Raw genomic sequence first — 24,456 nt, forward strand, 5'->3', positions numbered from 1 at the left:
GAATAACCATTTGGACACTCCGAAGACAGTAGATTGGCTCCTCCGTAGGCTGCTGTATGTGCAAGGCTGCCTAAGGCAGGGCGGAATACCCCACCTTCGTGTTACATAGACAATTTGTAGGCTGCATCGCCAGGATATGATCTTTCTTGTCACAATTTATCGAACGCATTCCTGTGACATCGAACCATGAAGCAAAAGAGAAGCAAAGACGTCCTTCCTAGCTTACTTGACGCACTTCCATCTGCAATAATCCCTGACGATGTCGACCTTGCATCCATTGCCAGTTCCTTTGCCAACAGCTTCGCCCGCTTGTCAGCACCCGATTTCGCCGAGGTCGCTATCTGGAGAGATTGCTTCGCACTGACTGGGACTTTGAGAACGTTCTATTCTCCTTGGACAGTTTCTGAGGTCTATCGCAACCGGTGTTTGGCACGACAAGCCCAATCGTTCTGCGTACAAGCTGACGAAGCACATGTTGTGCGTATTAGCCCATCGTGTAGCTGGATCAACGTTCCTTTCCGCTTCGAAACCAATGCTAGCCCTGCTGCATGTTGTTCTGGTGTGCTCTCCTTGATCCCATCGGGCGAAAATGGCGAGTACACAATCTGGATGCTGCAGACTTTGCTGGATCGATTTAGGGGGTATCCTAGTGTCGACACGCTTGATCCGACGGCTCAAATCCCCTCTGTGGGTGATTCCACGACTGACTTTGACTGTCTAATCGTAGGGGCTGGTCATTCCGGCCTCAATGTGGCCGGCCGACTGAAAGCACTAGGGGTCTCTTATCTCGTAATAGACAAGAACCCACGTGTGGGCGACAACTGGCGTCTTCGATACGACTCGGCAAAATGTGTGTTCTTCAGGTTCTAGTACGGGAAAGTGGCTTACTCAAAACAGTACACACGATCCGTGACTACTCCCATCTGCCTTTTGAACGAAACTTTGCCCATGTCGACCATGAGTTTCTGACCAAGGATGACCTCGCGGAAGGGTTCGCATCATGGGCTGAGAAGTACAGGATAGTATGTTCATCGAAGGCATCGTCCCTGATTTCTTGCTAATCAACAAAGAATATATGGACCAGCAGTGAGCTACAATCCGGTACGTGGGACGACTCGCGCATACAATGGACCTTGAAGGTCAGACAGGCCATAGCGGATTCCGAAAACATCAAGGTCCTTACGTGCCGACATGTGGTACTTGCCACTGGTGGACCATGCAATAAGCCACACAAGCCTTTTTATCCTGGGGAAGAAAGATTCAAGGGAGTTGTCCAGCATTCGGTGAGCTATCGCAACGCATGGGACTGGAAAGGTCAACGAGGGGTCGTGGTTGGAACGGCCAACACCGGTGAGCAACCGAGAAAGTCATCACGGCATGTTGATGCTCACGTGGAATACAGCCCATGATATCGCCGAAGATATGCTTGACGCTGGATTGGCATCGGTGACTATGGTCCAACGCAGTCGGACATGCCAGTGAAATGTTCTTCCCTCTATCCCGTTCATTGTATTGACTTTATACAGATGTGTTTCCTGAGGAGTACTTGACCAAAGTCTGGAAACGTACTTGACGCCTCACTTCGGAAGGTTCGGAGACCTACTGACCCTTGATAGAAATTCTGAATGACCATACACCACTCGAGACATCCGATCGCACACTCTTCGCGGGGCCTTTGGCAGTAAGCCGCCTTACCACCATGGCTGCCTTAAACACCCAAGCAGAGGCAGAGCCTGAGCGGTTCGCAGCACTGGAGCGAGCTGGCTTCAGGGCGGAACGCTACGGAGACCTCATTGGGCTTCTCAGCGAGCGCTTCGGTGGTCATTACATAGATGTTGGCGCTTCCGCAAAGATTGCACAGGGCTTGGTGAGCCGCCTTTCTAAGAAATGTCAGACGGCACACTCATCGGCTCCAGATCAAGGTCAAGTCTGACAGCCGTCTGGTGTCGTACACTAAAGACGGCCTCATGTTCGAGGATGGAACCCATCTGCCGGCCGATGTAATTATCTATGCTACTGGATTTACAGGAAACCTCCGCGACTCGGTACGAGAGTATTTTGGCGATGAGATCTACGCGCAGGTGGAGGATTATTGGGGCATTAACCAGGAAGGCGAGCTCAAAGGCGCTTATGTACCCACCGGACGTATGTTTCTGGAAAGGTGCCTGCACTGGGTTCTGGTGCCTGCACTGGGTTCTGTCACTGGAACTGACTTCTGTAAACTACAGATCCCGGCCTGTGGTATATGGGAGGAGGAATGGGCCAAGCTCGGTTTTTTGCTCGCTTTGTGGCGCTGCAAATCCTGGCGCATCTGCTTGGAAATCCGTTGCCAGTATACTCTGAGACACCAGTCGTTGAGGGAGGTTGACTCGAGGGCAGGCCGAATGGCATTTGAGGTGTTTCTTGTTTGTGAAATTGACCAGACGGCAAGAGACTTATATATTTGCGGAATGGCAAAAGCACTCCGTAGTGGCCTTCGCATTTTGTCTTCTTCCGTTAGCACTTTTATTTAGATAGATTGAAATATAACTAGAGATATCTGACCCAAGGGGTTCTACCAAATCTAGTGATATTGAGAAATTAAGCTCTCTTATTGATGCGAATGCCTCGAAGAATGGGAATACGATTGGAACCTGAGGCATCGACAGGCGACAGTAACGCTAAGCCTCTTTGGGAGATCTATCCGACGAAATCTTATTCCACCAATCAGAGTCTAGTAAACCACGTGACTTCAGAGATTGTCTTGTTGCCCGGTCGCCAAATCGCGACAAGTACCCACGGTTAGTTGATCTTGAGAAGAAAAATATATCTACAGTCTGGCGACAACTGGAAAGGAGGCAAGAAACTATGAAGGCTATTCCGCTCGGCCAGCTGTCCGATTTCAAGCAATCGCGCTATGTGATCCATCTCTCCGATGGCAAGCGTTTGGTGTTGTTCCGCTTGCCCACTATTGAATCTTCCAAAGGCAGCAGCCCCGCGGCAAATGAAACCGAGGATGGGTGGTGCTATTATGCCATGGAGGCCGAATGTCCTCATGCTGGAGGACCTATGGAAGACTCTCACGTTGATATCGAGGATTCCGCCTACATTGCGTCGTGTCCGTGGCACGCGTACGACTTTAATGTCGAGACTGGGGAGTCGAGTGTGGGCATCAAAGCATGCACGTTTCCTGTGAAGATTGGTGATGGGGAGCTCACTGTACAGTATCCGGGCGATGCTTCTCTAATGCGGCTGGACCCTGTCAGCGAGAAAATCAAGCTGAAGAAGGGCTCTGCCTCAGAGCGTCCAACCGTACAACCCGTGTCGCAACAGACGACACCGGCCAAGTACCTTGATGAGGACGCCACATTATGTGACTGGGCGGCTCATATCCTGAATACATCAAATCACGAACACAAAATCGAATTAACCGCCCACTTGTACGCTACATTCACCGAAAGAGAGAAGACCTCTTCGCCGATGCCTATCGGCTGTGGGTCGGTCACGCCTCCTGATCAACCACCGCGAGACGGTTTGGTGACTGTGGAACCCCGATCGATGCCCCGTGCGGGAAAAGGTGGAACGCTGAAAAGCCGCATTGCCATGCTGCATGCTCTGGCCAACATTGAACTCTGGGCGATCGATCTCGCCATCGATATCTGTATCCGATTTGCAGCCTTCCAAACGCAGCCGCAAGCAGGAGACACCCCCCGGGGGCTCCCTCGAACGTATTTTCACGATTGGCTGAAGGTGGCCAACGATGAAGCCAAGCATTTCTCCCTCCTTCGCACACGAATGGAAGAGATGGGTTCCTACTTTGGTGCATTGCCCGTGCATCACGGTCTGTGGGATTCCGCAATGGCCACAGCCCATGATCTGCGAGCCCGAATTTCCGTCATTGCACTGGTACATGAGGCTCGCGGCCTCGACGTCAATCCCATGACGATCGACAAGTTTCGTCGAGCGGGGGACTCAGAAAGTGTTGACGCGCTGGAGATCATTCATAACGACGAGATCACCCATGTAACGACGGGCCATCGCTGGTTGACGTGGATTTGTCAGCAAGAAGGCACGGACCCAGTCCAGGTCTTCCGTACTAATGCACAGAAACATTTTCGAGGGGCCCTGAAGGAACCGTTCAACCACGAGGCGAGGATGCAGGCCGGCCTGAATCGGCAATACTATGAGAATCTGATGGGACAGAGCGACATCGCTGTCAACTGAGGGGCCGATATCTCGTTTTAGGTTGTGTTATGCATTACCTTCCCGGCTGCGCGCATCCTTGTCTATCTGTGCCACACCGCGCCGGGGAGTTGTATGGATATTGAATGTCATCCATGGTCTGATTGCTCAACGAGAGTCTGTTCCTCAAACGTGAAGGGCCTAGGTTCTATCCGTCAGACCTCTGACGGTGAAATTAGTCAAGCACCCCCACACATTGTGCATAATATTGCCATGCCAACATCTTTTGCTTCGTCACTCATTCCGGGTTGAATGAGGATTGGCCGGCATTGACCATTGTGTCTTACTGTGAACATGGGGCGGACAACCGTGCGGGATGCACAGGAAGTAAGCTGTTTAGGATGGGGACCTAGTGCCTACTATGCGAATGGGAACTGGTCTAATACCACGCAAGGTTGCTCCCAAAATTGGAATACCCTGGAAATGAATACAAGCGCAGGGATCTGGTCTGGTACCACGTGTCTCACTTTGCATGGCAGTTATACAGGACATTACCAAAATTATGCCGTCGGTGAGTGTAATATTCTGGGAGAAATCGTGACTCGGCCTATTTCTATTTTCCGCTTCCAAGAGGAGAAACTGGGGTCTGTGGATGTCTGTCAAGAGACAATACCCAATCATCGACATGGCCGGATATCTAAGCGTTCGCTTACAGGAACGAGTGCGGAATTGTCAGCGCTAACGTTGAATGAACCCGCCTCATCCTGTCATGATCTCGATTCTTGAGTCAGTCAGCTATCGCCAAGCCGGTCTAGAGGTGGAACGGCACTGGGCAGGAAGCTTAGTCTATCTAGTTATTCTCGGATGCATCGGGATCTCTGTTGTGGTTTCTCTAATTCATATGGCTTCCAGAAGCAGTTACCCCTCCGAGATAATGCCCCTGAATCGTCAGAATCTGTTTTTTTCATGGAGAGAGTAGTGACAATCTCGTTCCCTGATGAGTCAGGTATGCTCCGGGTGATGGTTGTAGTGTTAATGCTTTCCGCATTCTTTTCTTTTCTGGGGACCCCGACTTCTGATTGCTATTGTCATTGACCATACCACGTTAGCAGTAGCCGAGTCAGCTCATGAATCAGTGTAGTGGATCTTTCCCGCACGTCTGACGATTGATAATACATCATCCGTTGGCAAGACAGTCGTAAGCTCCAAGCCACCGCCACTAAAAACGCTTGCTTCTAGCGGCTACGGGCAGGATAGTACGTATTGTCTATTTGTTACGATCGAATATTTCTGCCGGAGTTACACTCTCTGTGCTGGCCTCTATCAACGCAAATGACTGAAAAGACCTCATTTTCGAGCATCTCACATAAGGCGTACTATGCTCTATCTGCATAACTCGCGCTCGATCAATTACGGGAGACTACCAAGCGCCATCAGAAGCCACGCAAGCCGCAGTGGGAGGCCTAATAATCCCCGGTCAAGACAAGTCAGACAAGCTAATTTACTAGTGCTGACAATATCTGAGACGAAGTAACTAAATAATAGTGCATAGTGCTACTTCTCGTCAACCGGCTAGTAGCTCGATGTCTTACACAGATATTACTGTGACCTTGAATGCCAGCCAGATGATGCCATTCCCGATCCAGTTCACTAGCCCATTTCTGCTGCCGCTGCCAGGAATTCATAGCAAGACCTTGGCTCGGACCTAGAAGACACATGCTATCCGCTGCTCGCCTGACTCGGCATAGATCGTGCTCATCATAGAACCAGTCATGAACGTCGAACGGGCGCGTCATCTCGATCTCTGATGGACATTACTGGACTTCCAGAGCCGATGATACTCCGGCCCCAGGATAACAATGCAACCCCAAAGCCGAATGCTACTGTCTACTTCAGTAGCGTCTGGTAGTATGGAGAACTGGGCACTCTATTTTGCAAGATCCAGGCCTCCCGACTCCGGATGAAACTCCGCATGCCGAGATATCACCCCAGACGGAGTCGAGAAAAGTAACTACCTTATTAATACCTGACTGTCCTCGTTCTCCTGACTGCCACATCCTGCGTCGAGTTTTGTTTACCTCTTTGATTACCGCTCTGTATAGGATTCGCGTGAAGATGGCTGTCAGTCAATCAGTCGTTGGCCGCGCCAACGCGGAAAAGCCGCATGGTCTAGTGGGTATGTTGAAGAACCCGTACGTCTTCATGACCTGTGCCTTTGCCTCACTAGGTTGTATCATGTACGGGTACGATCAGGGAGTCATGAGTCCCGTGCTGGTGATGGAGAACTTTGAGAATCATTTCCCCTACCTGATGGGCTCAACCATCCAGGGTTGGCTGGTTTCTGCTCTGGAACTGGGCGCCTGGGCAGGTGCTCTGTTTAACGGATACCTGGCAGATCGGATCTCGCGCAAGTACTCGATGATGGTCGCCGTGGTTATCTTCACGCTGGGGTCCGGATTGCAGGCTGGTGCGCAGACTCCCGCGTACTTCTTTGCTGGTCGTATCATCGGTGGTGTAGGGATTGGCATGTTCAGTCACGTATGTCTGTTTCTCCTCGGTAACATCCTATACTCGCTCACTGTGTGGCCGTCCTTAGGTTATTCCTCTCTATCAAGCCGAGATTGCTCCTCCCGAACTGAGAGGGTCGCTCGTATCACTGCAGCAACTCTCCATCACTATCGGAACATCCATTGCTTTCTGGCTGGACTATGGTATGTCTACCCTTCTATTGCCGCCTTGCTATCCTGTCTGACAATCTATGACTAGGAATGCAATACGTCGGTGGCACCACCTGCAATCCTGAAGGCATTGACAACCCCTACCTGCCCGATGGCTCCTACAACGCTGCTCAGAACCACGGACATACCTGTCTGGGCCAAAAGACTATATCTTGGCGTCTGCCACTGGCTTTGCAGATTATCTTTGCATGGATTCTCTTCTTTGGAATGTTCTTCTTCCCCTTCTCCCCTCGGTGGCTGATGACCAAGCACCGCGAAGAAGAAGCTGTCGTTGCCCTCTCCAAATTGCGGCGATTGAGTCCCGCAGATCCCTTGCTCAAGGCAGAAATTCTCGAAATCAAGGCGGCTGTTCTCTTCGATGAGGAATCCGACCAGGAGGCCATCCGCGTGGGAGGGAGACTGGCCCCGTGGAAGGCGCTTTTCGCTCCCAACATGTTCAAACGTCTTGTCCTCGGCTGTGGTAAGCTTATATTCTGCCTCTGTAGGTGCCCTTCTTAACGATCCTTGTATATAGGAACAATGATCTGTCAGCAATTTACGGGTATCAATGCGGTCCTATACTATGCCCCTCAGATCTTTGCTTCGTTCGGCTTCTCCTCGACCAAGACGACTCTCCTAGCCACCGGGGTGACGGGAATTTTGCAAATCACCTTTACGCTACCCGCCGTCCTCTTCCTAGACAAGTTTGGTCGCAAGACCTTCCTCATCGCTGGTGCAATCGGCATGTTCTGTTGCCACGTGGTGGTCGCTACTGTCGAAGGGCTGTACCAGGATGAGTGGAATAAGAACATGGGTCTGGACAAGGCTCAAGGATGGGTTGCCATTGCCTTTATCTGGCTTTTCGCTGTGAACTTTGCCTACTCCTGGGGTGTGTCTTCTTCCTGGTATGATCGTTGCATATACTGACCCTAATAGGTCCCGTCGCGTGGGTTCTCGCGCAGGAGATCTTCCCCAACAGTATGCGCTCTCGGGGCGTGTCCATCGTGGCCTCGACCAACTGGATGTTCAACTTCATCATCGGTCTGACTACCAAGGACATGCTCAAATCCATGAAGTACGGCACATACATCTTCTTTGCTATTTTCAGCGCTCTGGGTGGTTTGTTCATCTGGAGATTTGCTCCTGAGACCAAGGACAAGACTCTGGAAGAGCTCGATGTCTACTTTGGAGGTGCGGAAGATAGCATTGCTGAGTCGGATCGGCTTCGGATGCTGCGTATCAATGAGCGCCTGGGGCTGGCGGGAGTGGAAAAGGTGGAGGATTTGGCTGATGAGAAGATTCCCGTTCATGATGAGGTTAGGGAAATGTAGATGTTGGAGTCAGCGTGAAGAGCGGAGCCGGTGACGTGGTGCACGTTTGTGGTTTTTTTCTACAGATTGTGGGAGTTCAGATCATTAGTCTATTCTGTGGGACAGTTGCATTTAATTCTTCAATCATCTCGCCCTACGACTTGTCAATGATATCATCAGCTTGACTACTTCCCGCTACGAAGTTTATGGCCGAGTACTCTGCTTGGTAGAGGAGCTGCAATGTGTCTGGAGTGCTCGCAAATCCAGATATGTATACTTGACACCATTCGATACTTTTCGCTCCACAACATCCAGGTCCTCGATACTGGTCACCAATAGTCATGCAACTGTTAGACACGCGTTCAGGAAGAGGATTTAGCCAGAGAATATAAGTGCTCGGCGTTTAAGCCTGCATATGGTGATAATCTCCGGGTTGGCCTCGGCTGTGGGACTGTGGGATGCACTGTGGGGATGGCGTTCTTCTATTGCGGACTATGGCAGATTTCCCGAAGCTCTTTCTGGAGCAAGGAATGTTATTTGTCCAGAGTGGGTGGAGGTCATTCTGTTTGGCTGGCTAACTGAGCTACCCCACAAATCAATATCGATGAAGATTCTGGGAGAGCAGTTCAATGATTGCCTTTGACCCCGGACTTGGAGGAAGCGGGCGAAAGGGACCTGGGCATATGGGGACCTGTTCATATAAAGACGAGAGGTATTTCCTCGTCATTCCATCCGTACTCATCCCGTAACATTCTTCTGCGTTGCAAGCGATTTGAAAACTATCAATGCGTCCTTCTATCTGGGCCCCATTCACCGTGGGCCTTGCTGCTGTGGCCCATGCAGCGACTCCCTCAACGCTCGAGGAACTCTGCACTGTTTCCTATGCTCAAAAAGCATTACCTCCCTCCGAGTTCATCCAGGGCATCACAATCGATTCAGATTCTGTCACAGCCAGCGTGGTGACCAAGAGCACTGTCAGCAGCATTGACTACCCTACGGCGACGATCGACTATTGCAATATCACCCTGGCCTACTCGCACGATGGCATCGACAGCGACCGAGTCCTACTGCAAATCTGGCTACCAGCTCCTACCAACTTCCAGAACCGATGGTTGTCTACCGGAGGCGGTGGTTATGCCATCAATTCCGGGACGCACATGCTGCCCGAGGGTATCATCTACGGCGCGGCGTCTGGACTTACGGACGGCGGGTTTGGGGGCTTCTCGGTCAACGCGGACAGTGCCATGCTGCTGGCCAACGGCACACTGAACTATGAGGCGCTATACATGTTCGGATACAAAGCGCACCGGGAACTTAGCTTGATTGGCAAGGCCTTCACGCGGAATGTCTACGGCATGGCCGATAGCGAGAAGCTGTACGCCTACTACCATGGATGCTCCGAGGGTGGCCGCGAGGGTTGGAGCCAAGTGCAGCGCTACGGAGATGAATGGGATGGGGCCATTATTGGGGCTCCAGCGTTTCGCTGGTCGTTCCAGCAGACTCAGCATCTTTTCTCGAATATTGTTGAAAAGACACTTGACTACTACCCCCCACCCTGCGAACTGGAGAAGATTGTGAACGAGACTATCGTTGCATGTGATCCCTTGGACGGCAGGTCCGATGGCGTAGTGGCCAGAACCGATCTCTGTCTGCTACACTTCGACCCAAAGGCTATCATCGGCAAGAAATACTCCTGCGCTGCTTCTGCCACTATACCGGCGCAGAGTGGCACTGTCTCGGCCAAGGCAGTCGAGGTCGCCAAAACTATCATCAACGGACTGCATGACTCTCAGGGTCGACGTGTGTACTTCTCCTACCAGCCCAGCGCCGCCTTTGATGATGCGCAGACGCAGTACAACACCACCACTGGCAAATGGGAGCTGTCCATCAACCAACTCGGGGGCGAACACATTGCACTGCTGGTGAACAAGAACGGTACCACTCTGGAGAGCCTGGATGGGGTCACCTACGACACGTTGAAAGACTGGATGATCTCGAGCATGCAGGAGTACTATAGCACCCTGCAAACTACCTGGCCTGATCTAACACCATTCCACCGGGCTGGCGGCAAAGTCATCCACTACCATGGCGACGCTGACTTCAGCATCCCCACTGCCTCGTCGGTCCGCTACTGGGAGTCGGTCCGAAGCACCATGTATGGCAACCTATCCTATAAGGCTGGTGCAAATGCGCTGAATGAATGGTACCGCTTGTTCACCGTGCCAGGTGCTGGCCACTGCTCGACCAACGATGCCATGCCCAATGGTCCGTGGCCCCAGACCAACCTCGCTACCATGATTGAATGGGTCGAAAAGGGAGTGACACCGGCGACTCTGAACGCGACAGTGCTCCAGGGTGAGTATGAAGGTGAGAATCAGGAGCTCTGTGCGTGGCCTCTGCGCCCTCTTTGGAAGAACAACGGGAAAACCATGAACTGTGTCTATGACCAGGCTTCTATCGACAGCTGGCACTATAACTTGGATGCAGTTCCCATGCCTGTATATTAGCATTCTTCATGGACCCTAGCTGTGTGTATGGTTACGAGTGGTAGCTTTTAATATCAATTGCCATTCATGTTCTATAGTCTACTACCGTGAGAACTCCGAGAAGTAGTTGTCTAAGCCTGCCATCTCGTCTAGTTTTCCTATCCACGCCACATGTTGATCTGGCCGACAAAGGACCAGGCAACCTTGGTCCTTGTCAATGCCGTAGCCCGCGTACGCTTTGCCCGAGTTTGGATCAGATGCATCATCGTCGGCAAACGTCTTCCAGTAGTCCCACCCCAACTCGTCATCGAATGGATGAAAGATATCCGGGAGATCCATGAGGTTGATGCTCGTCCGGGGACTTGCATGCACCAGGAGGGTTTCAAGTGGAGGACCGCGCCTTCGTGAATTCTGAGTCTGGTGTCGATGTGCCAAGTGGGAGCGTTGACTGAAGCTCTCAGCAAACGAAGTGAGCCGTTCCCACACCCTTGGCCGTCGCAGGTCGCCAGAGAACACAATCAGCCTCCAGCAGCCGTTGCTCGGCAGGACATTTAATAGGGGGATGGTCGATCCGTCGGCTTGGTTGACCACAGGGAAAGACGGTATACGCATACCGACTGCGATATTCTTCGCCAGCGCTCTGTCTCCGCTCTTCTCGTTGCCGGCAACGAGCATGTTTGGAGCATATGTGATTTTCACGCCAGACATAAAGCCAGAATACTCATCTCGAACCTGATCGACTCCCTCCGCGTCCTTGGCCTCCTGCTCATATGCATGCACCAGGACGGAGTCCATCTTCATCAGTTCTTCAGCGACTGATCGTCGTTCGGACTCGTATGTATCGAGGATGATGGGGTCTGCCACTCCAGTGATGACTGATCCGAGCTTCCAGACAAGATTGTAGGTATCTTGCATCGACACATTCATGCCTTGACCCGCTTTGGGAGAGTGGGTGTGAGCGGCATCACCCGCAAGGAAAATTCTACATCTATGAGCAGGCTGATTTACAGTGGCTGAGGATTCCTTACCTGTCCTTGATCCTGTATTCCTTGACTAGTCGTTGTCCAACCTTCGACTGTCAGTGTCTATCGTCGTGATGGGTAACGCGTGACATACCGGGTATATCGACCACCAATCGCAATGCTTGTAGGATAACTTGTACGGACTGATCCACCTTTCTGCAGCGCTAATGAGGGCTCTGGGCGTATCATCGGAGTGGTCCTGTGCCATTTTCTCGAGCTCTTTATCGCCCTTGATCTGGATGTAGAATCGGACCAGGCGATTTTCCCGCGGCGCTGTCATGATGCTGCCGTGACCGGGGCACTGGATGGCGCAGGACTGACGAATGTCGGCTACAGTTGTCAATAGGCAAACGCTTTTGTTGTAGATGGAAACGCTTACGGAAATCAGTGATGGGAACAATGTCTATGACGCCCCAGGTAGAATGCTCCGAATGACTTTCCATAGGAACCTCGAGCTGAGTCCTGGTGCAACTTTGGGCGCCATCACAGGCAATCACATAGCGAGCGTGTATTGTCTCTGTCTGTTCGGCCGTATCATTCCCGTTGGCAGATTTTGTGACTCCCACTGCTACCGGAAAGTCGTCATCGCCTTCTCCGTTTCCAGGACTGACGGTCAAAGTCACTGCCCGAGTGTTCCACTCCACGGCTATGCGGCCCATCTTCGAGAGATAATGAAGTAGTATTTGTTCGAGTCCTCCCTGGTTGAACAGCATCTGGCCATACTGGGAAAGACTGTCCGATTGTGAGCTCAGCCGTTTTCGTCGTTCAATTTTCCCATTGTCCTTATTCGGACCCTGTAAGGCGTCAGTCTTCGCCCACAAGAATTCCTTCGGGTGCTCCCATACCCAATAGCACATTTCCACGTCAGGGACACCCTGTCGAATGATGGGATCAACGAGGCCAAAGCTATTCAAGATTTCTAATGTGCGACTATGTATTCCATCTGCATGACCGGTGGTTGTTCGGCCACTCTTCTGGTCGATGATGCGCGTGGACATGTTGTAATGCGAGGCCCAGCAGGCGGCCATCAAACCTGCCGGGCCAGCGCCGATAATTAACAGATCCGTAGTATGTGAAGGCATTCACAAACAATGTGCATAGAAACTAGGCTGTGCAATTATGCAGAAACATATTTTGAATTATTATTAATCCTAGTTTATTTTGAATTGGGAGTTCTTTGGTTCTTATTAACTCTACCTCGCTCAACTGACGTCATCATGAAACATCAATTCACCGAGCGAAGACTGAGTCGGCTTCAGGAACAGCAGATCTGCGAGAAATCAGGAAGTCAGGTACCAAAATCAAGGAACCCAACACAATTGCAACACTTACTGTAATCCGTGTCTGAGGCCCAACAATCCTCCACCTGCAGTCCCGCCTTCCGACACAACGTATCTCGATCCTCTGCATCGTACTTATGGCTCTTCACCGCAAGTAACTTCCTCCCCGACGGGATCATGTTCCCGGCAAGATTTACATTGCTGCGAGGGAAGTAATATTGGTTATGACTGCCATTCTCTGCATCCCAGAACCCCTTGACATCCCACTGGTCGAGATCGAAGGCATCGTGGCCCATGAGCTCATTAGCTCGCACCAACCCATTCTTGATAAATCTGCGATTGATACCATCTGGGTCATTGTACGCAGACAAGACTCGTGCTTCCTGTTTACAGCCGTCTAATCCGACCAGGAAGGATGGCTTGTTCTCTGCGTATCCCAAACAAAAGCTGGACAGAAAGGCCGGTGTCTTCGCTCGCGGCAAGCTTCCGAGGGTAGATCCAAGCGACAGCACAATCTTCGGACGGGACTTGTTTTCAGGTCGTCTCAGCCATTCGCGCCCATCATCGTAGGTTCCAAGGAGACCAAAACATCGTCCATGCCGGAATCGTCCCGGGGGCACCAGACTGAGTGTCCGTCGGAGTTCGGGGTAGGAGACGTCCAGAGCGAAGTAATCCACCTCGCGACCTAGTTCGTCAAGGGCTTCGAGTAAGATTCGGGTCTTGCGAAGGTTACTGGAGATGGCGTTAGCACACATCGTCTAAGACATTTGAACAGTATCATGCTGACCCACTGCCTAGTTCGACTAGCATACTCCCAGATGGGATATGCTCTGCGATCTGATACTTGTGTCTCTCCAGTAGCCCAATTTCCTCGTTGGTCAAGTAGTATGACGGAGTGTAAGTGACCTCTTCAAAGTACCGTAGTCCCTTCTCGTCCCAGAGCAGGAGATCGGGCAGCACAGCCTCTCCATCCTCATGGCAAGCAGCACGGATGCTTCGTTCCAGGGATTCCTTAAGCTGGACATCTTCCTTGTCGGACCGAATATCGAGGATGTTGTTTGTAACAGGCAAATTCGCGATGGGTTGGACCCAGCTTTGTTTGACATGCAGTCGAGGGGTGACAACGTTTTCGAACATGCTCATGCAATATGTATGCAGTAAATCTTTTTTTGCGCAGATGTAATCGGCAAAACCTTATAGATCAAAGATGCAAGACGGATCTCCAGAATTGATTTTCTAAGACACTGATCGACAATAACAATTGACCCATTGCATGCTTATCCTGCAGAGTCATGAAAGGTACTGACGTATGGATGGGAGTATGTCATGGTGACTGACAACCACTTTATCTCCTTTCGTAAGGAACACGACTATTTCCTGGCATCTAATACGTGGATCTGTTCTAATTGACTCCATGCAAGGCACAACGTCCATAGGCTTGGAACTTGACTTGTTTAATGGTCCAGGTGGATAAAGTAGTATGATCAGTGTGACATTAGCATCTCTAAGAGTTAGGCCAAGCGACTGTTATCGCGTTCGGAATTCGGTAAACAAAGGAGAACTATGTCCTTGACGTACAGAACCAACTAGACATCTTTCAGATTGTGATACTTTCTGCAAGTAGCTCAAAGCTCAACTCGAATCAGGTGTATCGCGTTTCCTCGAGGGGTCACCAGCTCTGAGGAGTCTGCGGCCTAGCCCGGCTTCTTTCCATGGGCTACTAAAAGATTCTGCAGAAAGTGGCAAAACAGCTGACGGCCCTCTCGCTGTTGTTACACATTGTTAATAAGGGGTCTTGCTTAGTAGTAGACTCCCTTCCAAAAATCCACAATTCTGGACCCGTGATGCCTGTCAGGCTGACCCCGCCGCGACGGTTATTCAAGTGCGGAGGGTTTATATCGCTGAAACACAGGCACGAAGCCACCAAAGCTTCTTACTCGCAGTCAATGGAAACACGCAAATATGATTCGATATTTGCACCTGCGGAGCTGGGTTATTTTTCAATTAAGGCTAAAGACTTGCGAGCAAGGTGCACTGATTCTCCTGGTTACTTGCGCACTAGCCTTCTGCAAACTGCAGTGCCGGATCGGCGGGCCGAACATTGGACTTCAAATATGCTGTCAGGATTTGTGCCCTGAGACTGACCTGGAAACATAAATTTCGGCCTGTTGCCGTGTGCCCCTTCTCAAAGCGATATCTTATTACTTGGATTCAACCATGAAGGTAGAGAGAGTACTCGCATGCCTAGGGCTTGTCGCCTCGGCTTCAGCTTACCTGGCCACAACTACAGTATGGTTTGCTTCATCCTATTCCAGTCCATGACTAACCAGAGAGACAGCGATACTATGACGGGCAAGAAGGAGCTTGTGGCTGTGGAACATCATCTGGCGCATTTCCTTGGCAGGTAAAGGGCAACACCGATCTGTTTGAGAAATTGCGCTGACATTTAATCTGTAGCTCGGCATCGGTAACGGTGTCTACACGGCCGCCGGATCGCAGGCCCTCTTCGATACTGCTGGCGCCTCATGGTGTGGTGCAGGATGCGGCAAGTGCTATAACTTGACATCGACGGGCAATCCTCCCTGCAGCGGCTGTGGCACCGGAGGGGCCGCCGGGCAGAGTATCATCGTCATGGTTACCAATCTCTGCCCCTATAATGGCAACCAGCAATGGTGTCCTCAGGTTGGCGCCACAAACAACTATGGATACAGCTACCACTTTGATATCATGGCCCAGAGTGAAGTCTTTGGCGACAATGTGGTAGTCAACTTTGAGCCGGTTGCCTGTCCTGGCCAGGCCACCTCCGACTGGGAGACCTGTCTCTGCTACGGCAAGACAGCGACCGATGAGACTCCAGTGGGTATGACGCCAGGAGGCAGCAACCCTGCTCCTCCGACGTCGACAACTACCACCAAGACAACCACCACGACCAGCACTGGTGGAGCAACTCAGACCCTTTATGGACAGTGTGGTGGCAGTGGCTGGACTGGTCCTACTGCCTGTGCTTCAGGCGCCACGTGCAAGGTGTTGAATTCTTATTACTCCCAGTGTCTCTCGTAGGAAGAATGATTGGAAAATCCTGCAGATATTCACCTTGGGATTTGTTGTGTGGTTGTTGCATGGAACTCCTCTTTTCGTTTGATTGAATTCCCATTGCCAATTTGTCGAGGAGAAATTAGACTGTAAGCGAGTAATGGACACGGACTCGACCGACATCCCGTTCTCTCTTCCACTGGTAGGATGGTCACCACGGAACAGGAATATGCATAAGCATTAGTAGCCACGCATCATCTTCTACCCGTCTTGGCAAGGGATCGACGTGCGGGAGCGGTATACGAGTGAACGATGCATAAGACCCGAGACATGAGAAAGCCGATCATCAAGCCGTTCCAGCACGTGTAGCATGACGAACCAATCACATTATCACAGCCCCCAATGCCTCCTTTAGTAGACCAATCCACCACGGCCAGCCATCGCTGGGCTGTCGACGCGGATATGAGTAGAATGAATACAACGAGGTTACATCGCATCTGTAACCTGGAAACTCCGAGCAGGTATAAATGCGGACCGGTCGGACCCAAAACTCGTCTCTCGCTCCTGTCATTCAACTTATTCGCCATGCATGCCAAAACCATTCTGGCCTTAGGCCTCATCAGCGTCGCTGTCTCAGCAGCCAAGCCTACCGTCTACCTCATCCGTCATGGTGAGAAGCCCAGCGATGGAGGTAACGGATTAAGCGCTCAGGGACTTGAGCGCGCACAATGCCTTCGCAATGTTTTTGGCACTGTTTCAAGCTACAACATTGGATATATCATGGCTCAAACCCCCAAGAGTGGTACGATGGCTGCATTTTTCTGACAAGACCTTTGACTAACCTATCAATCCAGATGGCAAACGCGCTCGTCCGTACGAGACAGTGGAGCCTCTCGCAGAAGACCTGGGACTGACTGTCGACACATCCTGTGATCGTGATGATCCCAAGTGTGTCAGAGACGCTGTTGAGGGTTACACCGGGTCGGGCAATATTCTGATTTGCTGGGAACACGACGCCTTGACGGACATCGTCGACAAGTTGGGTGATGATGATGCCCCGTCGTATCCTGACGACCGGTCAGTTTTCCTTGAATACGAAATTAATAGTGTTGTGGCTGAGCCATCATAGGTTCGACTTGATTTGGACCGATCCCTATCCCTACTCCGCGATCACGGCGGAGACCAGCGAGCAATGTCCAGGCTTGGATAATTAGAGTGGTTGGGCCTCTCTGCTCTGACTTTCATAGAGTTAGCTCCAACAATCAATGGATTTATAGAAACGTACATCCTTCTTCTTGTGATTTATTTAGCTACGTTAGTACATGCAGTGATCATTGCATACAGAGCGTGGGGAATGGATAAGTAAACTACCAGGTAAACACAGTGATGAGAACAACTCAGTACCTGGCAGGATATATCATTGTGACGCGGCCAGAACCGCTCCATTGGTTGTAGCCCTGTACTGCAGCTTCTTCATCTGCTCAAAATAAGGCCGATCTGCTCAGCCCAATGCTGGGACCAATTATCACCATTTCCCATAAGTCGCCATGATTGTATTGCGCAACTTTTAGTGGAGAGCCCCGCCTAGAAAGCTTACTCCATCTGCTAAGTCTCGATAGTAACAGAATAATTAGACAGCATGACACAATTATTGCCATACAAGGGGCTGCCCTGTTCTCCCCGCCAGAACCTGACAGATTGGCCTATATAAACCATTATCTAGCCCTCCCCCTTTTGTTCGATAACTCCTTCACCACAAAGTTCTAAACCGGTATTTTCACTTCTTCATATCTAATCCTTCTTAAGTTTCACATCATGAGCTGGTTTGGTAGTGCTCCCATTCTATCTGGATTCTATGCTGTTATCGCTCTTGACTGACCTTGTATATTCTCCTAGGCGACGACAGTGACCAGGCTCAGTCCTACAAGGAATACCATTTATACGCTGACAGCAACGAACACAAGGGTAAAATAAGCCATGAGCTGATTGCGGCTGCCGCCTCCTACGAGGCTGCTAAGGTCTATGAGGGGCAGGCCGCTGAACATGGTTTGTCCTGTCCTGCCGCTCCATCTGTCTGACAACAGGAAAGATGGATTAGGCTGGCACAGGTATACTGATATGGATATAGGTCCGCCTGAGAGCCATGAGAAGGCCAAGGAGGTTCTTGCTGCATTGGCTGGCTCTATCATTGACCGTGAAGTTGAGATCAGGGGTCTTGATTTCATTGACCGGGAGCGGGCCAAGACACATGCTGAGCGTCAACTGACCGAAGCTTACTCTCAGAATTACTAGTTGCATATACAGCAATTGGATAGCACTAAGCTGATACTTCTAAATCAAAGATAGTCTGCCTCGATTACTTGTAAGAAAAACAAAGTCAGTGTTGTCCAGGGTATCATCGTCATGCCATCATCCATCAAGCGATCACCCCATACCATCAATGGACCTGATCAGACACCGAGCAACGGCCGGTAAAATATTAGACATTAATGAGCTTCACCCGCGCCCGATCAACATGGGCCACCTCCAGCACCTTGGCCGTCTCGATCTGGACCTCAGGTTTAGTCTCTGGATAGTGCTTGATCCTCCCTCCTTCCTGGATGACGCCTGTTCGATCAAGGAAGTTACGGGCTCGGACAAAAGGATCCAATTTCCAGTAATTAACGCGAAGTTGCTCCATCATTTTCAAACGGCGCGACTGGAACATTGCAACCTCTTCAGGGCAGTCGTGTCTTGTCGCCTCGATCCACTGGGACGTAAGGGAAAGGAATGCCTCGCTGATACGTTGTCGCTCGGCCAGTAACGCGTCCCGCGCTTCGTCATCCTCCATTAAGTCGTTCTCGTCCATTTCAGGCTCGGTATATTCATACTCCCAGTCCTCACCACCTCCGAGTTCGCTCACAATCTGACTGGGATGGATGAACTGTGCGAGATCCTCCAGCGACTTGGTGAAGTGGATTTTTGTCACCATGTCTGGGTCAATCCAGCCTTTGATAATCTTCCATATTCCTGTGCAGGCTCAGTTAGTGGTGAGCAGTAAAAGACAGGAATGGGCCAAGCACCTGCAAAAATACGGGGAGCATTGTGGATGAGCAACACACCCAACGACTCGGGATAATATAATTCAAAACATCTGATGATAAACTTTACAAGGGCGTAGTCCTGTATATGGATCATCAGTAGCTAGTCTCGGCGACATGACGGCAAACCCACCATATTTGCAAGAGAAAAGCCAGTCATGTCAAAAATGACAGTCTACAGGGGTATGTCAGTACATGAATCCAACTATGTGAGTAGTACATACGGCTGTCTCCACGGGAGGCGCAATGAGAAGCCGGACCGACTCCATGATATGCGTGATGTATCGGTTCATCACCTCTTCCGACTGATCCTCGGGTCGATGCAATCGCACACGTATCACACACAAAGGCCGGCTTAGTCGATCGACCCCATGGACATAGCATTTCCCCATCCGCAGCTGACTGAGAAAGCCACGGGATAGTTGCGCTTCGGCAGTATTCAAAGGTGCCTGTGACTGGTGAATCGCACAAAGCTCACCCTCTGGCAACAGACGGTCATCCACATGCATATCCTTTATTCGCCACTGCAAAGCGTTCAAAATCAGAATAAAAGCCTTGCTGACATTCCACTTGCAAAAACGCAGGTATCGGAGCATCCATCGATCCGGATATTCATGTTTGCTCGCCGTAAGTATGCCCCACCGGACATCGTCTGGGCTCAGATAGGTCAAGGACTTTGCGACAGAGCGGGTCTCAGACGCGGTCATTCCGATACTGCGAAGACTCTGGACTAGCGGGTTGGAAGGTGCCGGGAAGGACGCTGTGCTGCTCCTCCGCAACAGGATGGAATCCGTCCGAGCGAGCAGCGAGTTTCGGCGCGCAAATGACGATATTGAAGTTGTCTTATTCCGTTCGGCACTGTTGACCCGGAAGAGCTGCTCGAGCTCTTTGAAAGAGGCGGCATCTTCAAGGTAGAGAACCAAGGACCACAGCTGCTGCAAGCATCGCTCCTGTTCCCTCGACAGATTTCCCAGAAACCCCAGAGGGATATTGCTTGGGTCTGGAACCATTTGAGGGTAGAACAATCACTGTTACATAAATCGGGTATCGACCCCGCCAAGGGATACGCAGAAGGTTGCGCAGTCTCATTAATCGGTGTACGCTGCTGCACAAGCGCCATCAGGTGCCAGGAGGCGGTGCACCCTGCTTCCCCGCACAACAACATTCCCTCCTCGGTTCGGCGGCTTCGACCCTGGGGCGCGTGATTGGCCTTGGTTCTTGGATCGGACGGGCCGCTGACGAACCGAAAGGAGATGGCCAATCATGTCCGGCATCGGTAATTCCCTGCGGTGACTGCGGAGCCGGCAAGAGATTTGCGCCTCTGATTGGCTAAAGGCAAAGTTCCCAGTATGATGTCATATGGCAGTCACAGATTTTCTGTACCTGTTAGATCAAGGTACTCCAACGTAGAGAGGTAAGATGAACATTTCAAGGTCATATAATGCTCTCTACAGTGTTTGCTGTAATTTAAGTTTACTAAGACAAGAGTATAGTTATCCTGATGTCGGTCGTCAATTCCGTCTAATACTCATTGCTAAAATACAGATCTCCGAATCCCTTGGAGATGAAAAAAGGTGAGAAAGCAGACTCATGCATATATGTACAAGAAAAGATTGAGGAAGTAGTCCGTATCACTCCAATCACTTGCTCTCTTTCTTGGCCTCTTCAGCAAGGCTCTCGGCCTGCTTGGTTCTCTCCGATAAGACACCCTGGATGTCATTGAGGGTATCCTTGAGGATCTTCTCCGCCTCGGGACCCTTCTTTTCAGCAACATTCTGGAGTGACTGCAGCTGGGAGAGAATGTTTGAACCACCTGGGAACTTGTCGGCCAGACTGTCAATGTTGAAACCACTCTTCTTGGCTTGATCGACGGTCTTGTTGATATATCCCTCTAGGTTTCCTAGGTTGCCTGAAGATGAGCTTTCCTTGATCAGACTCCAGAGTTCTCCAAAGTTGCCCTTTCTCAAGGCATCGCTGTTTTTCTCAACAAGTTCCTTGACCTTGGGGTTCCGATCAAGGTATGGCTTAACCTCTTCCATGCCTCGCTGCCATGCCTCATCACCCAACTTCTGCAGCTTCTCCCTCTTCTCCTGGGCCAGCTTCTGAATTTTCTGGACGGTCTCCGCAGTAACACCGCTCGAGACGATGTCCTTCACTTGCTGCCATGTTCTGTCTACCTCCTCTTTCGCCTGGGGGCCATAGGCATTGCCCATCTCCTTGAGCTGATCCAAGCTGCCACCGACCTTTTCCTTTATCTCAGGATGGTTGTCAAGGATGTCGCCTGCAGACTCGCCGGCGAGTTCATACAGACAATTGAAGTGCTTTTGTAGAATGTCCCGGATCTTAACAGCAGTGTTCACATCCAGACCGCCTTTCTTTGTGGCCTCACGCAAGTCTTTGTACGCATCACTGACAATCTCATTGAATTCCTTGCCGTGCTTGCGCTTGATCTCCTCGAGGTCGTCAAATGCCTGGTCGACGTAGGGCTTGGCGCCGGGGATCCATGATGCGTAGTTTTTCGCAGTGTCTCTCAGCCAGCCAAAGGCCTCATCGGGATCCGGAGTCTTTTGAGCAACGGTCTTCTTTGCTTCGTTGTAGTACTTTTGTGTTTGGTTTGCGGTCTGAACCAGCTTCTTGGCCCCGGAGAAGTGGTACCAGGTGTAGCCTGCGAGGAAGGTCACCGCTCCACCAGCCAGGCCACCAACCAAGGCAGCGTTGGTGCCATTCCCGGCGGACTGAGTTGAGGTAGCGTAGCGAGCACGTTGATTGCGAAGGGATGACCTTGTTTGGCCCCAGAGCTGCTGTCTGGCGTAGCCTGTTGCGAATCGGGAACCTCGGGTCAACATGTTGTATTGAGAGAGTTTATGTGGGAGATGAGTTTAATTGCGAAGTAGGAGGAGTACGTAAACTTAATTAAGAAATTGGCAAGGTCTGAAGTTGTCAATGGTATTTATAAGTTGGATGCAATGACGATGTCGTAGAGTGAGTGACATTATCATATCTTATGGGGCAGGGAATGTCCATATCCATTGCGTCATGATTACTCCGTACTTTCCCTGTTTCCGGCAGCCACGCCAAGACTCCATACATGGTGAGCAGGACATGTTACCATAACCAGAATGATCGACAGGAACTGGAATCGGATGATGTCGGTGTTCTATTTTAGTCTAGTCCCTCCTTGCTACATATCTAATGCCGAGTAATCATATTATCCTCGCTGTTTGCTATGATTATGCTTAAACTTTAGTCTACTTTTGATCCCGATGATGATGTCACCGGCTGGCATCACTTACAATTGCCTCTGTTGGCACTTAGCTTCGAATTTAAAAAACTCAATTGCGATCAAATATGCTCAGATGGGACATCTATCCTTAATACGACTGACCATGTCCAGGTGGGGCTGCCAGTTTATCGCCCAATTTAGACAATGGTACGGCTACTGCCTTTGTCATAGCTCCCTGTTTGGTTTTTCTTGGTCAATTTTCAAGCGTTCCTAGCAGTGGAGTTGAATACCTCTGTTACAGCAGGTAAGGGCCTAAACCCACCATCACCGTCACTAACAGTGGCCTCTGTAAACGCGAGCTAGTAGTCAGAGTATAGCCGAAAAGCCTAGTAGAGAACCCCTGTCCCCACTGCAAGAAAGTATGGGCCCTCGGGAACATCACCGTCCAAGCTTGCCTCGGCTATAGGACCTCGAGAATGATACCCTGGCGATGCGAAGATAATCTGGTTAATATTACCATAGGCAGACAGGTTTATTTAGTTTTCGACATATCCTTGGTTGTCTGCAGTGTGGTATAGATAAATAGCTATATCGTCATGAGAACAAACTAGTTCAGTCAAGGCGAGTGAGACGATTACCTTCTAAGCATCCGAATTGAAAGACATTCATCTTCCGTGGTGAACCTTGAGACGGTCTCATGCATGTCCTGCCAGGTGAAATTCACCTTCCTCGACCGAACGACAGTCAGCGGGTTAAGCTCGCAGTTCGCGTTGGTCCATGTTGAATTCAGCGGCAGTAGCGTAGAAGGCCTCGATACAGGAAGCCCGTCGACGTAGTAATTGATGCCATCTATAATAGCTAGTCTGCCATTATCTGTATAGATAGCTAGGGACAAGGGTAGCAAGGTAGCTATCACCATCAAGGACGCGAGGCGGAGCATTCTCATATCAAAGAGCATCTGCTTTTTGCCTAGATTTGGTATCTTTTGAAACCTCTTATGGAGGGGCTGCGTCTAAATAAGTGGGTTACAGCGCGCCAAGGTCTTGGATATGTCCCCAAGGTCTCACGTTATCTAGGACATCTTGAGACATTGTTGAGCTTTTAAGCTAATGTCTAAATCTAGTAAGATGGACAACCTCAAAAAAAACAACAACTTCAACACAGAACTAATTTTTGAAATTTCTCGCCCAAATCAATGTTGTTTGACCCCAAAATTTGCCTAATTTCTTGTAATGTCAGCTGCTCTTAAATGAGCCTAATTTTATAAGGCCTTGATTGCTATGGTGTTGTTAAAGCCTGGGTAGCTGTCCCTAATAGCTTCCTAAGGCAGCAAACATGGGCCATAGAAAACTCTATATAACTATGTCTTAGACCTTCATTATGATATAAGTATCTATTTAAACTATCTAAAGGCTTATAATTAAGGAATCCTAAAGCCTCTTATTAAGCTAATCACTAATATATATATTATTATTAAGGAGGTCCTCAAAAACCCCCTAGGTAATGACTAGAGGAAGGTGGTTACTGACCTCTATAAGATTACTCTTAATATTAAGAAGAACACTACCTCTACCTAGTATATCTTGACTACTTAATTCATTCCCCTTTCTACTAAGGTTTAGATATATATAGCTGCTGCTGTAGGAGCACTGCCCCCTAGCTATATAGTCTCCTCCTATAGCTTAAGTAGCCCTAGGGCCACCCCCTTAGAGCTAAGCAAGGACTATAAGGTCATTATTAAACTACTAGATGCTAGAGTAGTGAGCACCTTCTAGCACCTAAAGGCAGTAGAAATAAAGAATAGGGCTGAGAAGGCATATATAAAGGCTTTAAAAGAGGCTATAGTAGCTATACTTATATCTATTAAGTTTATAGCTACCTGCTAGCTTAAGTTAGGTAACTTAAGCCTTAGCCTATAGACTGCCTAGCAGGCTAAGATTATATGCTGCTACCCTAGATAGGCTAAGTTATTCTACTAGGGAGCTATTATTTACCTACTAACCTGGGGTATAGTGGTTTATAACATCTAGGTTAAATTAATTAGTAATCTAATAGACCCTAGGGAAGTTAAGTAAGTGGCTAACTAGCTGCTTACTATAAACTACTTTATATAGGGTGACTTAATGAAAATCATCTATATTACC

General features: G+C 50.0%; 9 protein-coding genes across 9 annotated transcripts; 6 read left to right on the forward strand and 3 right to left on the reverse strand.

Moving 5' to 3' along the window:
• Positions 1-186: 186 nt before the first annotated feature.
• ALT_3251 (flavin-containing monooxygenase) lies at positions 187-2,368 on the forward strand (the record flags this gene model as incomplete). Its single annotated transcript, XM_089599528.1, has 6 exons — positions 187-850; positions 898-1,022; positions 1,071-1,350; positions 1,617-1,867; positions 1,917-2,145; positions 2,229-2,368. 6 exons carry the CDS (start codon positions 187-189, stop codon positions 2,366-2,368), a joined length of 1,689 nt encoding a protein of 562 aa, XP_089456271.1.
• A 479-nt stretch (positions 2,369-2,847) lies between these two features.
• Positions 2,848-4,203, forward strand: ALT_3252 (Rieske [2Fe-2S] domain protein; the record flags this gene model as incomplete). The annotated part of the gene is made up of 1 exon (XM_033562641.2): positions 2,848-4,203. One exon carries the CDS (start codon positions 2,848-2,850, stop codon positions 4,201-4,203), a length of 1,356 nt encoding a protein of 451 aa, XP_033418532.2.
• Positions 4,204-6,276: 2,073 nt separating this feature from the next.
• On the forward strand, positions 6,277-8,209 carry ALT_3253 (sugar porter family MFS transporter; the record flags this gene model as incomplete). Its single annotated transcript, XM_033562642.2, has 5 exons — positions 6,277-6,699; positions 6,758-6,872; positions 6,928-7,359; positions 7,414-7,767; positions 7,815-8,209. The coding sequence occupies 5 exons, from the start codon at positions 6,277-6,279 to the stop codon at positions 8,207-8,209; spliced, it is 1,719 nt and encodes a 572-aa protein (XP_033418533.2).
• Positions 8,210-8,973: 764 nt separating this feature from the next.
• On the forward strand, positions 8,974-10,695 carry ALT_3254 (putative tannase; the record flags this gene model as incomplete). Its single annotated transcript, XM_033562643.2, has 1 exon — positions 8,974-10,695. The coding sequence occupies one exon, from the start codon at positions 8,974-8,976 to the stop codon at positions 10,693-10,695; it is 1,722 nt and encodes a 573-aa protein (XP_033418534.2).
• Positions 10,696-10,776: 81 nt separating this feature from the next.
• Positions 10,777-14,119, reverse strand: ALT_3255 (putative FAD monooxygenase; the record flags this gene model as incomplete). Its single annotated transcript, XM_089599529.1, has 8 exons — positions 10,777-11,656; positions 11,703-11,743; positions 11,791-12,026; positions 12,076-12,729; positions 12,787-12,805; positions 12,908-12,966; positions 13,029-13,708; positions 13,764-14,119. 8 exons carry the CDS (start codon positions 14,117-14,119, stop codon positions 10,777-10,779), a joined length of 2,925 nt encoding a protein of 974 aa, XP_089456272.1.
• A 1,074-nt stretch (positions 14,120-15,193) lies between these two features.
• On the forward strand, positions 15,194-16,036 carry ALT_3256 (putative endoglucanase; the record flags this gene model as incomplete). Its single annotated transcript, XM_089599530.1, has 3 exons — positions 15,194-15,265; positions 15,315-15,380; positions 15,434-16,036. The coding sequence occupies 3 exons, from the start codon at positions 15,194-15,196 to the stop codon at positions 16,034-16,036; spliced, it is 741 nt and encodes a 246-aa protein (XP_089456273.1).
• A 558-nt stretch (positions 16,037-16,594) lies between these two features.
• On the forward strand, positions 16,595-18,301 carry ALT_3257 (uncharacterized protein; the record flags this gene model as incomplete). The annotated part of the gene is made up of 5 exons (XM_033562646.2): positions 16,595-16,811; positions 16,864-17,086; positions 17,139-17,203; positions 17,906-18,055; positions 18,138-18,301. 5 exons carry the CDS (start codon positions 16,595-16,597, stop codon positions 18,299-18,301), a joined length of 819 nt encoding a protein of 272 aa, XP_033418537.2.
• A 187-nt stretch (positions 18,302-18,488) lies between these two features.
• Positions 18,489-20,099, reverse strand: ALT_3258 (CRAL-TRIO domain-containing protein; the record flags this gene model as incomplete). The annotated part of the gene is made up of 4 exons (XM_033562648.2): positions 18,489-19,018; positions 19,072-19,171; positions 19,223-19,264; positions 19,314-20,099. The coding sequence occupies 4 exons, from the start codon at positions 20,097-20,099 to the stop codon at positions 18,489-18,491; spliced, it is 1,458 nt and encodes a 485-aa protein (XP_033418539.2).
• A 630-nt stretch (positions 20,100-20,729) lies between these two features.
• On the reverse strand, positions 20,730-21,935 carry ALT_3259 (uncharacterized protein; the record flags this gene model as incomplete). Its single annotated transcript, XM_033562649.2, has 1 exon — positions 20,730-21,935. The coding sequence occupies one exon, from the start codon at positions 21,933-21,935 to the stop codon at positions 20,730-20,732; it is 1,206 nt and encodes a 401-aa protein (XP_033418540.2).
• Between the last annotated feature and the right edge of the window lie 2,521 nt (positions 21,936-24,456).

Source organism: Aspergillus lentulus (assembly GCF_001445615.1).
Source record: "Aspergillus lentulus DNA, contig: Alt05, strain: IFM 54703, whole genome shotgun sequence".
NCBI lineage: Eukaryota > Fungi > Ascomycota > Eurotiomycetes > Eurotiales > Aspergillaceae > Aspergillus > Aspergillus lentulus.